Source organism: Manihot esculenta, chromosome 10, assembly GCF_001659605.2.
Source record: "Manihot esculenta cultivar AM560-2 chromosome 10, M.esculenta_v8, whole genome shotgun sequence".
Classification (NCBI taxonomy): Eukaryota; Viridiplantae; Streptophyta; class Magnoliopsida; order Malpighiales; family Euphorbiaceae; genus Manihot; species Manihot esculenta.
The window spans coordinates 5,214,705-5,233,049 of NC_035170.2; the positions used below are offsets into that span (position 1 = coordinate 5,214,705).

At 33.8% G+C, this 18,345-nt stretch overlaps 1 protein-coding gene across 1 annotated transcript; it reads left to right on the forward strand.

The window, feature by feature from the left end:
• Positions 1–3,554: 3,554 nt before the first annotated feature.
• Positions 3,555–6,377, forward strand: LOC110625014 (phenylalanine ammonia-lyase G4). Its single transcript, XM_021770499.2, has 2 exons — positions 3,555–4,025; positions 4,486–6,377. The coding sequence occupies exons 1-2, from the start codon at positions 3,643–3,645 to the stop codon at positions 6,233–6,235; spliced, it is 2,133 nt and encodes a 710-aa protein (XP_021626191.1). The 5' UTR covers positions 3,555–3,642; the 3' UTR covers positions 6,236–6,377.
• Positions 6,378–18,345: the final 11,968 nt, after the last annotated feature.

Sequence of the window (18,345 nt, forward strand, 5' to 3'; positions counted from 1 at the left end):
TAACATAATTTGCAGAAAGCTTATTGGATGAAAAATTTTAAATATTTATAATTATTTATATTACAGTGAACATTTTAATTTTTAAATAATAAAAATAAATCTTTTCAATTAATCACATTTGTAATTCATAAATTTAAATTAAATTTAAAAATTAATATTTAATTATAATATAATCTTTAAAATTTTATTTCATTAATAAAATAGTCATTCAAATTTAATGATATACTCTTTTATCAATTATATTAATTTTTTTTACCTTCTCAATAATTAAATAATTTTGGAATTAATTAAAAAATAATTTAACATATTTAAAAATTTTAAAATATATTTAAATAAGAAATAATAATTTTAATTAATTTTAACAATATTTAAAATATTTTTTTATCTCTTATGTTAATCTTGCCAGCATTATCCAAAAGTTTGACATTCTGCTTCTGTGCTTACACTACCTATATATATATATATTGGTTGGTGGGTGAGCAATGCTTGCCAAACCCTCAACAACTCTTAACTATTTGTTTTATTTTCTTTTATATGTATATTTTTTTTAGATAATGCGATATTTTTTTTTAAATTTAACAATTAAACTTAACAATATGATATAAATAAATTTATATTGTTAGTTTATAATATAATAATTAATTTATAATTTTTTACCATTATCTCATTAAAATATTAACTCCTACCCTAAAAAATGTTATCTACGAGAGATCATTATAAATTAAAATTAACATAGTTTTATAGAAAAAAAAACACAATGAAAAAGTAATTATTAATTAATTAATTAATCTAATTCATTTAGTTTTTTTTTTAATTAATTTTGTGTATAAGTTTTTTAAGGGAAGGGATATCTAGATGACTTCCACTATTTCTCGGCAGGTCTAACTCCTTTAGGTTAGAAAATTCAAAAAAGGTGAGTCGACAATAATGACCTGAAAAATAAGGCATTACTTTGTAGGTTAAAAAAAAAAAAAGAAAACCTGAAAAGTGTTAGGCAAATGAATGAATCTCACCGACCAGAGTGCAATGAATTTCAATGGGGTTTGTTCCACCAAGTACACCATATATTCCTTAAAAAAAAAAAAATTAAATACATTACAATAGAGCAATATTTGATTTAAATTAAAAAATGCATAAATTAAATTAATTTAAAAATTTATTGTTTCAGATTCCATTTATTTATATTTAAATATTTTTCAAATTTCTTCACTTAATAATTGAAATTATCAGTTAGATATAATTGATAAATTTATTGGTCTGAAACTTAATTTGTTAATTTTTTTTAAAATTTATTAATAAAAAATTATTTAAAAAAAAAACTATAATTATGACAACACTTGGATGAATATGATGTTTGACGAAGAGGGAAATTCCCAAGCATATAATAAATTGGTTGGTTAGGAAATTGATTAATGTGAATGATCTATAAAGCCACTACAGCATAATACCAAACATATGTAAAATAGAGTAATAAGAAGTTGCAATTTGATGCGGGTCCTTTGCTAATTATTAGTATTAACAAGTTTTTATTAGAATATTAATGAAAAAAATAATTAAATAACTATCGTAGTGATTAAAATATTAAAAAAAATTAATTTAACTATAGTAAAATATTTTTTTATTTTATAATTTTTATTATTTTATAATTGTTCTAAAATTATTGTTTATTTTTTTTTAAAAAAATTATAATAACATATAGTTTAATTATTATAATTATATTTAATTTAATTTAATTTAATTTTTAATAAACTTCTCACGATATTTTTTAATATTTAATATTATTTAATATAAATATAATTAAAAAGTTAATAAAAAATTATTTTTTTTAATATATAAAAAATAAATAAAAATTATGAAATGAAATAAATAAAAAATAGATAATATGAATTTTTTTTAATAGCGAATATATATATATATATATATATATATATATAATTAATATATAATTAATTGGTAAATAATTTATATTTAAAAAATATTAATATTAAAAGACTAAGATTTTATTATTTTATTTTATTTTTTAATATATTATTGTAAAATTAATTTAAATTTTAAAAGATTTTATAATTATTAAAGTCAGTTGAAAATTTTATAGCAGTCGAAGATTTTATATTCGTTAAAAATTTTATTATAGTTGAAAATTTTATTTATGAGATTTTTTTACTGAATTTGATATTTAAATCTAATATTAGATGTAACTATTATGATTTTATTATATTATTTCAAAATTTTTATAACAATTTATTATTGTCATTTTTTTGCTATAAATAATTTTTATTTTTATAAAAAATTAATTTTATTTTTTTATTTTATTTTTTTTCCTCTATATTTTTTATTGAATTATGAATTAGAGATAAATTTTTATTGTTTCTGATTTTAGAATGACTTATTTAATTTTAAAAAATTATAAAATAAATTTTTAAAGGAGTGTTCAATACTTCTCTAAAAATAAAAAATATTTTTAAACGAGATAATTTATTTTTTAATATTTAATTTTAATTTTAAAAATAAAATTTATTAATAAATTTATATATAGAAATTTTAATAAAAAATTTAAAAAGATGAAAAGTGATTTTTTTGAAAGAATAATTAATTTTCTGATTTATTTTTACTTTTGACTTGAAAAATATATTTTATTAATTAAATTTTTTGAATATTTTAAATAATAAAAAAATAAAAAATATTTTTCTAAAAAATATTTTTCTTCAAATGAGTGAAATCTTAATTAAAATGATAATAGGTTGTATATGAAAAATTAATAATACCTTATTAGTGTGTCTATTTGAAAAATATTTTTTTTGAAATAAGTGAAACCTTACTTAAAATGATGATAGGTTGTATATGAAAATTAATAATATTTTATTAGCACGTGTCTATTAATTTCTCGAAGTGATTATCCAAAATAATAGTAAAAAATCAAAATCACCCTTCAATTATATAACATAAATAAAAAATATTATTTTTTAAATTTATTTTTAAATTATTATTAAAATATCAAATGAATATAAATAAATTTAAATAGATTAAAAAAATATAACTCACCCCTTAAATATTTATGAACGATAATCCTTAATTAACACAAAAAAAAATTCATATTTTAACTCCAATAATATAATTTAAAATTAAATTTAACATTTTAATCCGAAAACAATTATATAGAGATTCAGTCGGTCAAAGATCCACATAAAATTAATTTCATCCAATAATAATAATAATATAATTAGAAAATGGTAGTGGCGTAGTGCGAGCTGTGGTTGGTGAAATGGGAAAGAAGAAAGGGAAGGACGAAGGAGAGATCTGACTCGATCTCACCAACCCCCTCAACCAGCTTCCTCTTCACTTCTTGTTTTATGTCTCTTTCTTTTTTTTTTTTCAAAAATATTATCTTTAACTATTAAAAACCTTCCCTTTCAAATCCACGTGTCAACATCCTACCCTTCCTTTCCCATGAAGATCCAACGGCCTCTCCCATTTTCCAACTAACCCATCTGCCTACCCACCCAACGCCTCCCCCTCTATTTAAACCAACCATGTTGGTTTAAGCCACTCAGGAATTTTGGGTCTCCTCAAACTTCCTATACCTATATTTTTCTCCCACTTTCTCACCACTCCTCTACCTTTCCGACAAAATAAATCAGCAAAATGGAGTTTTGTGAGGCTCACAATGTAACTACTTCACCTGGATTTTCCTCTGCTGACCCATTGAACTGGGGCATGGCTGCAGAGTCACTGAAGGGCAGCCACCTTGATGAGGTGAAGCGCATGGTGGATGAGTACAGGAAGCCTGTGGTGAGGCTAGGGGGTGAGACCCTGACTATAGCCCAAGTCACAGCAATTGCGAACCATGACTCTGGTGTCAAGGTTGAGCTGTCTGAGGAGGCTCGAGCTGGGGTCAAGGCCAGTAGTGACTGGGTTCTTGATTCCATGAATAAAGGAACCGATAGTTATGGTGTCACCACTGGCTTTGGTGCAACCTCCCATAGAAGAACCAAGCAGGGGGGTGCCCTTCAGAGAGAACTCATAAGGTAACAAATATTAAAAATATATAAATATTTATAAATTAGTTGATTATTTTGAGATCATCCCTATAATAGACTAGATCCATAATGGATAAAAATGATGAAAATACAAGTTTCTTTTTCTTTTCTTAAAAGGGTAATTTAAAAAAATATTTTTACAGAAAATAAATAAATAAAGAGTACACGAAACGAAACTGCCTTCTACTAAGTCTAAATGCAAATCATCTACCCCAACAGTACTGTTAATTAATAATCTAAATTATTAAATCATTCTTTAAATTGATAAATTTTATTTTATATTATATATTAAATAAGGGTATATAAAAAATATTAAATGATAGATTCATATAAATAGCTGATTCCAACAAATCTGAAATTAAAAATTTAATTGACTTGAGCATTGTTTCTTGAACAAATGGTTAGTAATTTGCATGTTTTTCTTGGAAATTTTTGTTTTATTCTCCAGATTCTTGAATGCTGGTATCTTTGGAAATGGACAAGAATCTTGCCACACATTGTCTCACTCTGCAACTAGAGCAGCAATGCTGGTGAGAATCAACACCCTCCTGCAAGGTTATTCAGGCATAAGATTTGAAATCATGGAAGCCATTACCAAGTTCATCAACAACAATGTTACTCCGCGTTTGCCCCTCAGAGGCACAATCACAGCCTCTGGTGACCTGGTCCCACTGTCCTACATTGCCGGGCTTTTGACCGGCCGGCCCAACTCCAAGTCGTTAGGGCCCAATGGAGAATCCTTGGATGCAGCTGAAGCCTTTAAGCTTGCTGGGATCAATGGTGGATTTTTTGAATTGCAGCCCAAAGAGGGTCTAGCTTTAGTAAATGGTACTGCAGTTGGTTCAGGCTTAGCTTCTATGGTTCTTTTTGAGGCCAATGTGTTGGCAGTCCTGTCAGAAGTTTTATCAGCAATTTTTGCAGAAGTTATGCTTGGAAAACCAGAGTTTACAGATCATTTGACACATAAATTGAAGCATCATCCTGGACAAATTGAAGCTGCAGCAATTATGGAACATGTCTTGGATGGAAGTTCTTATATTAAAGCAGCTCAAAAGGTTCATGAAATTGATCCATTGCAGAAGCCTAAACAAGACAGATATGCTCTTAGAACATCTCCTCAATGGCTAGGCCCTCAGATTGAAGTGATTCGAACAGCGACTAAAATGATCGAACGCGAAATCAACTCTGTGAATGATAATCCATTGATTGATGTCTCCAGGAATATTGCTTTACATGGAGGCAATTTCCAGGGGACCCCAATTGGTGTTTCAATGGATAACACTCGTTTAGCCATTGCTTCAATTGGTAAACTCATGTTTGCTCAATTCTCTGAGCTTGTTAATGATTTTTACAACAATGGGTTGCCTTCAAATCTCACTGGTGGACGCAATCCAAGCTTGGATTATGGCTTCAAAGGAGCTGAAATTGCCATGGCATCTTACTGCTCAGAGCTCCAATTTCTTGCCAATCCTGTAACTAATCATGTCCAAAGTGCAGAGCAGCACAACCAAGATGTTAACTCACTAGGCTTGATTTCTTCAAGGAAAACAGCTGAAGCTGTTGACATATTGAAGCTCATGTCTTCTACATACTTAGTTGCTCTATGTCAAGCCATTGACTTGAGACACTTGGAGGAGAACTTGAAGCAAACAGTCAAGAACACAGTAAGTCAAGTTGCAAAGAGAGTCTTGACAATGGGCATCAACGGCGAGCTCCACCCGTCGAGATTCTGCGAAAAAGACCTTCTCAAAGTCGTCGACAGGGAATACGTTTATGCATATGTTGATGATCCTTGCAGTGCAACATACCCATTAATGCAAAAGCTGAGACAAGTACTAGTTGATCATGCCATGATGAATGGTGAAAAGGAGAAGAATTCAAGCACTTCCATTTTCCAAAAAATTGGAGCCTTTGAAGAAGAACTCAAGACCCTTTTGCCTAAAGAAGTAGAAAGTGCAAGAACTGAATATGAGAATGGTAATCCAGCTATTTCTAACAAGATCAAAGAATGTAGGTCATATCCACTATACAAGTTTGTGAGGGAAGAACTCGGTTGTAGTTTACTGACCGGCGAGAAGATTCGATCGCCCGGCGAAGAGTTTGATAAGGTTTTCTCAGCAATTTGTGCAGGGAAGCTGATTGATCCCATGCTTGAATGCCTCAAGGAGTGGAATGGTGCTCCTCTTCCAATCTGCTAAGTTTTTTTTTTTTGTTTGTTTGCTCATAAAGTCTACACATGCCATTGTTGATTTGTAACTTTCTGTACTTTTTGATTTCAGTACAAATGTAAAATAAATTTGATAAGTGTTTATGATGTATCACACGCCTAGAATTGTCTAATTTTATCCTCCCAATCGAATAAACAAATTTTTATTTCATAAAATTATAAAAAAATTTTATTATTTAGTCTATGAGTTTTATTAATAATATGTATTAGTCTCTATATTTTAAAAATTAAACTATTTAGTCCTTCAATTTTGCTTCGTTCACATATTTTAAAACTTTCCATCCATCTTTCTTTTAATTTTAAAATTAAATTATTATCTAATCCTTGAATATTATAATTATTTATAATTACATTTCTCAATTTTGTAATTAGTTACAATTTCATCCTTCATCTTTATACCTACATCTCTCTTGTTCTCTGTCTCTCTCCTTTTATATATCTCTCTTTCCCCTATTAGAGAGGAGAAATAAAAGAAATAAAATTAATAGATTAAATTATAAATAATTACAAATTGAGATTATATAATAATTTAAATTTAAAATTAATAGAAATATGAGTATAACAACTTAAAATGTATAAAGGAAGCCAAAATAAAACAAACCAAATAATTTAATATCTAAAATATAAGGACCAAATTATTATTAGAGCTAAAATTCATAGACTAAATTGTAAATTTCAAAAATTATAGTTATCTTTCTTTTCTCATAAAGCCAAATAAGACAGAAAAATCAAGAAATGATATCCTAATATATAATGAATAAATACAAACTAATGCTATTTTTGTAGTGATATTTTCAATAATAGAAGCAGTGTGATCAGTATTCGGTTCAAATTAAAAAAATTGATCGAACTGAATTAATTTTAAAATTTGGTTCGAGTTTTTATTCAATTCGGTTTGGTTTGATTTTTAATTTTAAAAATTTCGGTTATTTCAGTTCGGTTCAGTTTTGATAAAAAAAATCGAAATAACCGAACCGAACCGATTAGTGATAATAATATGTTATTTTCAATAATATAGAAAAATTAAATTATATTAAGATTAAAATATTTTAATTAAATTTTAAAATATTAAAAATAAAGTGTAAAAAATAAAAAATTTATTAAAAATCGAAACCGATTAAACCCGAACCGAATCGAACCGAATCAGACTGGTTCGATTCGATTCGGTTTCTGATCAAAATCGATTCGGTTCAATTTTTATAAATACTAAAATTTCAATTTTCAGTTTATTCGGTTCGGTTCGATTTTAAACCAAACCGACCGAACGCTCACCCCTCTGAAAGTACAATGAAGCTTAGCTTAATATCTCTTAAATCCCTAGATCTTGAAATTTTGCCCAATTTTCTTTTAGCCTTTGTTTATTATACAATTTTTCTAATAAAAAAATTGAATTCTATCAATAGAATTCAATTCATATCTATTCATAAAAAATTATTTATTTAGAATCAATTTAAATGTAATAAAATTCAATAGAAATCTTTTATATTAAATAAATTAATAATAAAATTTAAATTAATTTAATTTATTCATATTTTTATTATTTTTGAACTACACATAAATATTTATTCTTATAAATAATAATTATTTTTATTTCGGTGAAAAAACATTATTAATATTTTTATAACATTTAAGATTTAAATTTTACATAACTTTTTATTATTAAAAAATATAAAATTATATTTTTTTAAATTAATAAAATAATATAATAAATTTTTAATATTAATTATAAATGTATTAAGTATATATTAATAGTCACTATTAAATTAAAATAATTTTTATAAAATGCAGTTAAAAATAAAAAATGAATTTAAAATTAAAACAAAAATATAAAGAATTACAAAAAAATTAAAAGTTAATTAAATAATTTTAAGTAAAATTATTTTTTTGTAAAATTTTAATAATTTTAATTCATGAACCTGGCATTGCAAATATCAAGGCTTCCTGTGCTGTGTTTACAGAAGATGAAAGATGACGATGATGATCTATTAAATGAATCTGATTTTTGAAAGTAGGGGAGAGCATAAATCGATCTGAATCAAAAAATCGAATCGAACCGATCAATTTCGGTTTAATGGTTCGATTAATTAGAAGGTTCAGTTCAATTCGATTAATATTTTTCAATTTATTCGGTTTTCGATTCGGTTCGGTTTAAACGTGTTAAATAACTGAAAAACTGAAAAATCGATTTTATACATAAAAATACTGATTTTATATATATTTTTAAATTTTATATGGATTTTTTAAATATTATTATTATGTATTCAAACAATATTTATTGATAAATTTATGTGAAATATTTATTAAATTATTCTATTGAAATTAAAAGTAAAAAATTAAAAAAAAATTACAGATTTCGATTTGAATCAAACCGAACCGAATCGATTTTTATCGGTTCGATTCGATTCAGTTATATTTTTATAATCAATTTTTTTAGTTTTTAATATTTTTATAATTCGATTTTCAATTTTTCGGTTCGGTTCGAAACCGAACCGACCGATTGCATAGCCCTGTTTGAAAGAGCCACCACTCTGCATAAACCTGAATATCTTCTGATCAATTAATGTCATCATCGACAACTCATGAAATTTTATTTTAAAGGAGATATTTTTTTTTATCGCATAAATTTTTTTCAATTTAAATTATAAATTACCTTATTTTTTGAAATTATAATTTATTTATTAATTTACTAGCTCTTATTTAAAATCCATTGAAAAGTAAAATTTCTTAATTTTAAGATTAATTTGATTTTTAGTAAAGTAATATATATATATTATGAAACACCAAATAATATTAAAAATGGTATTATTTTTGCTTGAATTATTTTATTATTATTTTAATTAAAATAATATTTAAAAAATTATAAATATTTTATTTATTATTAAAAAAATAAAAATTTAATATTTTAATATAATAAGATCTTTTCGACCTTTAATATAAAATTATGACCTTATTTCACAAGAAAAATTAAAATGGATGTATTTGACGATGAATTTAAACTTATTTTCAATAATATATATTATTTTTAACTATATTAATTTATTTTTTAAACATTGTAAAAGTAAACCTATTTTGATGAAAAATATTTTTTTTTATAAAAATAAAAAAATTATAGCATAAAGAATTAATAAATTAATATCAAATATTTACAGTTCTATGAATTTCTATGCATTAATAACTTAAAATTGTATTTTTTTTTTGTTAATCTTATGAAAGACATCTTTTTTAATATATGTAATAAAACAATATTTAATGAATTATTAATAATAATTTTATTACATTACAGTTATTCAGTATTTTCATAAAATAAAATGGGTTTTCAATGAATATAGTTATCGTAGATAAGATTAAATATTAAAATTATAACTTATAAATTAAGATATATAAAATATATTTGTAGTTAGAAATAATTAGGATTCAATTAAAAAAAAGCGGGCTGAGATTATGGGGAGTATTTGGTCGGTTTGGTTCAAAATTGAATCGAATCGAATAAATTGAAAATTAAAATTTTAGTATTTATGAAAATCAAATCGAATTGGTTTTAGTTAGAAATTAAATCGAACCGAATCGGTTTGATTCAGTTTGATTCAATTTGATTTGATCAATTTCAATTTTTAATAAATTTTTTATTTTTTACACTTTATTTTTAGTATTTTAATATTTAATTAAAATATTTTTATTTTAATATAATCTAATTTCTCTATATTATTATTGAAAATAACATATTACTATCACTAATCGGTTCGGTTTGATTTTTAAATTTTTTTCTAATTAAAACTGAATCGAATCAAAATAATTAAAAATTTTAAAATTATAAATCGAATAGAACCGAAATAAATAAAAAATCAAACTAAAATTTTAAATTAATTTAGTTCAGATAATTTTTTCCGTTTGAATCAAATGCCGATAACTAATTTTAAGAAAAGAAGTTAATGGTAGGATATAATTAATTCAATTAGTATTATTAAATACATATATTTTTATTAAAAAGTTCCTTTTACTTGACAAAATAAAATTTAGGCATTTTTTCTCTACAAATATATATGGATAAAGTTATTGCCAACTATAGATTTCGTATTTGCAAAATAGCAACGCAATTGATTTCCTTGGTATTTAATTTAACAACGAAGGTTTTATTTTCTATTCTACTATAGATTTTTTTGTTATTTAGCAATGAAATTTATCATCTCTAATTTAAAATTCTTGCAGTGATAATTGGCTAAAATAATAAAAGAAGTGACTTATTCAGTTATTTTATTCAAAACAAAATAAAAACTACCCTTGTAATAAAATCTAATTAATTGAATTTTATGAAAATTTTTATTTTATTTTAAATTTTTCAGTATAATAAATTTGTTTTTATAATTATTATATTATATAAAATATATAATATTAAAAAAAATAATAACTCAAAAGAACTGAGGTTACATAACGATTGCTTAAAATGAATCATGAGTTGTTATTATAAGATAAGACTATATGACAAGAGTGTAATACCCGGCTAGACTCCGGTATCGGAATTCCTACCGTCCGGTGGAATCTCGGATGTCGGAAACCTCTAGAAGGGTAAAAGTATGTTTTTATGATATGTTTTCATGTTTTTAATAATTTTAAGTATGTTTTTAAATGAGTTTTTGTATGAAAAGTCTTTGGAGGAAAACCCAGGTTCGACCGCCGAAAGTCAAGTTCGGCCGCCGAACATGCATGCTTTTTGGAGGCACGTTAGGCCCCCGAAAACATGAGAAAAGGGGAGTCCAGGTTCGACCGCCGAAACTGAAGTTCGGCCGCCGAACATGGCATGCATGCGGAGGCACATTCGGCCCCCGAACGTGGCCTGGCCAGCCACCTATAAAAGGGGCACTTAGCCGAAATGGGCGAGTTTTCTCCCATTTTCGGCCACGGCTAGCTTCCGACCTCCCTCTCCCCAAATGTTGTGTTCTTTCTTCAAATCTCCTCCATTTTTCTTGAGTTTTAACCTCACATTGCAAGTTTTGAGCTTTTAAAACAAGTTTTGGAGCTTTGGAAACTCAGGAGCTCATTTGCTTGGATCTCCGGGTTTAGGTCGTCTCTCTCTCGATCTTCAAGAGGTAAGAGCCGATCTTAAGCTCATAGTATGTTTTAAGTAAGTTTTATGAAGTTTTATGGGGTAGAAATGCATGTTTAAGTTAGTTGAGCTATGTTAGGTTTTATGTGATTTTTGAGCAATGTGGCATGTTTGAGTATGTTTGAAATGTTGTAGTTGGGGTATATGTTTGTTTGAGGCCCCTAGGAGCTTGTATGCATGTTTTGGTTGAGTGGTATGCATGATTTGAGCTTGGGAGGCGAAATGCGCATAGGAGAGCTGAGTTTCTGCCATTCGGGAGAAGCTCAGGTTCGGCCGCCGAAGGGACTTTCGGCCGCCGAACCCCCTTTGTGGAGGCAGCATTCGGCTGCCGAAGCTTGCCCCCGAAAGAGGACTTTCGGATCTGTCTGGGACTTTCGGCCGCCGAAGGTGCCGTCGAAAGTGCCTGACTTTCGGCTCTGGAGGGACTTTCGGCCGCCGAACCTGCCGCCGAAAGTGCCCTGTTCAGCCATTTCATGCATGTATTTCTATGATTATTTCATTATGTTTTAGGGGGTTTTTGGGGAGTATATTAGAGTTATGTTTATGTATGTTTGGTCCCTCATTGGAGTCCACCTGTGTAGGTTCGGACCCGAGGAACCGAGGACCCCCGCAGTGAGCCAGCTGCTATAGAGTTTGTCTGAGCTAGCCAGAGGTGAGTGGAATAAACCTTAAGTTTAAATCAATGAAATATGAATTTTGAGCATGACCCATGCATCATGAATGCCATGTGATATTTTAGGTTGTTTGCATTAGATTCCACGAATATGTTGCATTGCATACTTGATGATGTTGTGGATGGGCATTGAATGATCCTTTAGTCCTTGATATGTTATGATGAGGCATGTTATGGTATGGTTGCCGGTTGTACCCATTCTACGTCCCGGCCAGAGTAAGAGAAAGACCAGGTTGTACCCATTCTACGTCCCTGGCATATTGGAATGTTATGTTATGTTATAGTAAGATGAAGTCCGGTTGTACCCATTCTACGTCCCGGCATTTTGGAATGTAGAGGACTAGAGGTGACAATACCATCCTTATGTGATATGTTTGTGATGTGTTGCATTTCATGTAAGCACGAAATTTTAATATATGTTTTCTCTATTCTGCTCACTGGGCTTTGTAGCTCACCCCTCTCCCCTAACCCCAGATGTGCAGGTACAGGGTAGACCAGGAGGTTAGCCAGAGTCTTGAAGGATGTTTGTGTAATAGTTAGGTTGTGGACATGACAATTGTACTATGATGTAATGTAAAAGATTATAGCATGTTATGTAATGAGATATATTGAGGTTATAGTTGTGCTTGACCCTATGGGTATTGTTGTCCCTTTTGATACATGATCTATAGATATGTTTATGATGTTCATGACGGTCGAAGCTCAATGTATGATGAGATACCCCATTGGAGCATTGATGAGGACTCCAGTGGTGGTTTATGTTTATGATTATGTAATGAACAGGTTGAGCTTGGTTGATATATGAGAAGGTTTACAGATTCTTTTGAGTTTGTTTGATCATGTATGGGTTTTACAGGTTTACAGGTTTTATGTCAGGCTTGCTACGGGTCCCGGCGGCCTTACGCCGACCTGAATCCTAGCGTCGGTAGCAGTCCGGATTTTCGGGCTGTTACAGAATGGTATCAGAGCAGCCTAGGTTCATATGGTCGGACCTAGAGTGTTGGGCTCATAGAGGTTATAGGAGGTCAAGCACAATAGGAAGGATCATGTCCACTAGGATAGGATGTAGAGTCCTGTCTTGTATGATGACGTGAAATGCCATGATTATATACATGTGCATTGATGCTATGATATGTATGCTATGTTTATGATGCAAGTTCATGTGTTTTCACATGAACCATACGATGCTAATGTTTGTGCCATGTGTGCTGTCTTTCAGAAAACAGGATGAGAGGAACTCGTCGATCCGCAAGATTGACTGGAGTGCCACCTCAGGACGAGGGCACTGATGCCCGTCCTCCAGCATTGCCTAGGGCAATGTCTAGTAGGTCTAGCAGAGAAAGAGCAGTGAGAGACCCTAGAAGGTCTTTGGATCTGGGTAGAAGCAGATCAGTAAGAGGAACAGTACAGGGCGGTATGTCAGAGGAGTTGGGGGATCAGATGGATGTGGATCAGAGGAGGGACATCAGTCTTGGAGTGAGTATGTCGGAAGAGGGAGTGGGAGAGTCCCAAGGAGGCACTCAGGCCTCGGGATTTGTTCAGCCACCTTACTACCCACCCTTTTCTCATAGCCCCGGGTATTCGATGGGAGGTACATCGGATTACCCCAGTTTTAACCCTTATCACTCTCAGATGCCATACCCACCATACTCACAGTACCCTATGTACCCACCTCCACCATATTACCCAGGTACAGCACATCCTACCCCGGGGGATGCTGCACCTTCTCCACCACCAGCAGCACCTACTGTCCCAGAAACCCAAATACCTCAACCTAGCTCATCTGGAGGGGGCAAGGTTAAGATGACCGACTACATGAAGTTGGGTGCCCCGCAGTTTGAAACTGGTGATGACCCGTTTGTTTATCTTGAGAGAGTCAAGGTGATAACAGATGAGATAGGGGCGGATGACAGTAGAGCCATTCAGATGGATGGGTTCACATTAAAATGTAAGAAGGCCCGTGAATGGTTCAAGAACTATGTGAACCCTAGGGTGGACAGTATGTCTTGGGAGGAGTTTGCCAACGAGTTTGCGGGATGGGCTTTCCCTGAAAGCTCCAGAGAGCTGAAGATGATTGAATTTGAACAATTGAGGCAAACAGATGAAATGAGTGTAGATGAATATACTGACAAGTTTATGGAGTTGCTGCCATTTGCTGGGCAGAACTTGGACACAGACCAGAAGAAGTCAAGGAGGTATATCATGAAGCTCCATTCCAGGTATTCCTCCTTGATACAGTCAGCAGATAGAGAGAGTTTCCACGCCATAGTGGATATGGCCAGGAGAATGGAGGCTAGTGCTATCATCGAGGGAAAAGTCAAACAGTCAGTGGCACAACCTTCTGGGTTCAAGACCCCAAGTGGGGGAAAGATAGACCCCTCTTCTCTGAGTTCAAGCAGTAAGAAGTGGAGTAACACCACCAGGAAATCAAAGAAGAATAAGTTTTGGAGCAAGATTAAATCAGGTTTGGGACTAGGAAGTGGTTCGAGCTCTGGTGCAGATAACGCTGTTTGTACAAAATGTGGTAGGCAACACTGGGGGGTGTGCCGGTTTGGGACAACAGCCTGCTACAGATGTGGGCGAGAGGGACATATGTCACGGGAGTGTCCTAAGGCAGTTCATACAGCACAGCCTCAGCAAACAGCATCAGGTAGTGTGGTGCAGCCAGTAGCTCCAGCTGCTACACAGGCCAGTGGCAGAGGCAGAGGGAGAGGACCAGCCTCTTCTTCAGCAGGGTTCAGAGGTGAGGGTCCGTCAGCTCTAGCAAGGATCTTCACCATGACACAGCAGGAGGCTAACACATCCAACACCGTGGTGTGAGGTAATCTCGTCATTGGGTGTTCTGATGTGTATGCATTAATGGACCCGGGTGCATCTCATTCTTTTATTGCTCCGAGAGCCATTCAGAGGTTAGGGTTGATGGTCTCTGAGTTAGAGTGTCCCCTATGGGTCAGTGGACCCAAGTGTGACCCGTCAATTGCAGAGTCAGTCTGCCAGTGTAGTCCAATTTTTGTAGAGGGAAGATGCTTGTCCGCCGACCTTGTGGTTCTAGATTTGACAGACTTTGACGTCATTCTAGGGATGGATTGGCTATCTACCCATGGTGCTACCTTGGACTGCAGGGACAAGGTAGTTAAGTTCAGATGTCAGGATGGGTCAGAGGTTGTCTTCAGAGGAGACAAAAGGGGCACACCTAGAGGTCTGATATCAGCTCTTCAGGCTCATAGGTTGCTTAGGAGGGGATGTCAGGGTTTTCTAGCTCATGTCAGAGAGCTAGACAGTCAGGTTAGAGAGCCCGCCTCAGTGCCAGTGGTCAGAGAATTCTTAGATGTTTTCCCAGACGAACTGCCAGGTTTACCACCTGCCAGGGAGATAGAGTTCGAGATTGAATTGATGCCTGGAACTAGACCGATCTCTATCCCTCCCTACAGGATGGCCCCAGCTGAGTTGAAAGAGTTGAAAGAGCAGTTGCAAGAGCTGGTAGACAAGGGCTTCATCCGACTGAGTACCTCACCTTGGGGTGCTCCAGTGCTATTTGTGAGAAAGAAGGATGGATCCCTTAGACTTTGTATCGACTACAGGCAGTTGAACAAAGTCACTACCAAGAACAAGTACCCTTTGCCAAGGATCGACGATCTATTCGACCAGCTAGCAGGAGCGGGTTGTTTCTCCAAAATAGATCTGAGATCTGGGTACCATCAGCTGAGGATCAGAGATGAGGATGTGCCAAAGACGGCTTTCAGGACCAGATATGGGCATTTTGAGTTCCTTGTAATGCCGTTCGGGTAAACCAACGCCCCTGCAGCATTCATGGATCTCATGAACAGAGTGTTTAGCCAGTACCTGGATCACTTCGTTATTGTCTTCATAGACGATATCTTAGTGTATTCCAGGAATGCAGAGGAGCATGCCCATCATCTGAGGATAGTTCTACAGACCTTGAGGGAACATGGCTTGTATGCCAAGTTCTCCAAGTGTGAGTTCTGGTTGAGGAGCATCTCGTTCTTGGGGCATGTAGTGTCAGAGAATGGAATTGAAGTAGACCCCAAGAATATAGAGGCTGTGACTAACTGGCCTAGACCCACCTCAGTGACAGAGATCAGAAGTTTCTTGGGTTTGGCTGGTTATTACAGGAGGTTCGTTCAGGACTTCTCCAAAATTGCAGCTCCTTTGACCAGATTGACCAGGAAGAATCAGAGGTTCGTATGGACCGACCAATGTGAGGAAAGCTTTGAGGAGCTCAAGAAGAGGTTGACTTCAGCACCAGTTTTAGCTCTGCCATCTAGTGATGAGGACTTTACAGTCTTTTGTGATGCGTCCCGTGTGGGACTGGGTTGTGTACTGATGCAGAACGAGAGGGTGATTGCTTATGCTTCTAGGCAACTGAAGAAGCATGAGTTGAATTACCCCACACATGACCTTGAGATGGCAGCAGTTGTAACGACCCGAAAATCGGACCGCTACCGGCGCTAGGATCCAGATCGGCTTAAGGCCGCCGGAACCCGTAGCAAGCCTGACATATAACCTGTAAACCTGTACAATCCCATACATGATCAACAACATGTATAAAAATTTAAAACTTTTCCTTAAAAACATCCAACTCAACCTGAACATACATGAACACAGTCCTAGTGACTTCCGGCTTAGGGCGTCTGCCACGACATTCGCCTTACCCGGATGATACTGAATCTTGCAATCATAGTCACTCAGCAACTCCACCCATCTCCTCTGTCTCAAGTTCAAATCTCTTTGACTCAGGATGTACTGCAGGCTCTTATGATCTGTAAAGATCTCACATTTTACCCCGTAGAGGTAGTGCCTCCACATCTTGAGTGCAAAGATTACTGCTGCCATCTCCAGGTCGTGTGTGGGGTAATTCAACTCATGCTTCTTCAGCTGCCTAGAAGCATAAGCAATCACCCTCTCATTCTGCATCAGTACACAACCCAGTCCCACACGGGACGCATCACAAAAGACTGTAAAGTCCTCCTCACTAGATGGCAGAGCTAAAACTGGTGTTGAAGTCAACCTCTTCTTAAGCTCTTCAAAACTCTCTTCGCACAGGTCGGTCCACAGAAACTTCTGATTCTTCCTGGTTAGTCTGGTCAGAGGAGCTGCTATCTTTGAGAAGTCCTGAACGAACCTCCTGTAGTAACCTGCCAAACCCAAGAAACTTCTAATCTCTGTCACTGAAGTGGGTCTAGGCCAGTTAGCCACAGTTTCTGTCTTCTTGGGGTCCACCTCAATCCCATTCTCTGACACTACATGCCCCAAGAACGAAATGCTCCTCAGCCAGAACTCACACTTAGAGAACTTGGCATACAAGCCATGTTCCCTTAAGGTCTGCAAGACCAACCGCAGATGATGGGCATGCTCCTCTGCATTCCTGGAATACACTAAGATATCATCTATGAAGACAATAACAAAGTGATCCAGGTATTGACTAAACACTCTGTTCATGAGATCCATGAATGCTGCAGGGGCGTTGGTCAACCCGAACGGCATTACAAGGAACTCAAAATGCCCATATCTGGTCCTGAAAGCTGTCTTCGGCACATCTTCATCCCTTATCCTTAGCTGATGGTACCCCGATCTCAGATCTATTTTGGAGAAACAACCCGCTCCTGCTAGCTGGTCGAATAGATCATCGATCCTTGGCAGAGGGTACCTATTCTTGGTAGTGACTTTGTTCAACTGCCTGTAGTCGATACAAAGTCTGAGGGATCCATCCTTCTTTCTCACGAACAAGACCGGAGCACCCCAAGGTGAGGTACTCTGTCGGATGAAACCCTTTTCTACCAGCTCTTGCAACTGCTCTTTCAATTCCTTCAACTCGGCTGGGGCCATCCTGTAGGGAGGGATAGAGATCGGTCTAGTTCCAGGCATCAACTCTATCTCGAACTCTATCTCCCTAGCAGGTGGTAAACCTGGAAGCTCATCAGGAAAGACATCCTGAAACTCTCTGACAACTGGCACTGAGGCTGGCTCCCTGACCTGACTGCCTAGCTCTCTCACATGAGCTAAGTACCCCTGACATCCCTTCCTAAGCAACCTACGAGCCTGAAGAGCTGATATCAGACCTCTAGGCGTGCCCCTCTTGTCTCCTCTAAAGACGACCTCTGACCCGTTCTGATCTCTGAACCTGACTACCTTGTCCCTGCAGTCCAAGGTAGCACCATGGGTAGATAGCCAATCCATCCCTAGAATGACGTCAAAGTCTGTCAAATCTAGAACCACAAGGTCGGCGGAGAGGCATCTTCCCTCAATAAAAACTGGACTGTACTGGCAGACTGACACTGCCACTGAC

Excerpts from the sequence above, each read along its gene's own strand:
- LOC110625014 (XM_021770499.2), top strand. The coding sequence starts at position 3,643 with ATGGAGTTTTGTGAGGCTCACAATGTAACTACTTCACCTGGATTTTCC. Across the intron at positions 4,026-4,485 it reads CTTCAGAGAGAACTCATAAG|ATTCTTGAATGCTGGTATCT; the intron begins GTAACAAATATT and ends TTTATTCTCCAG.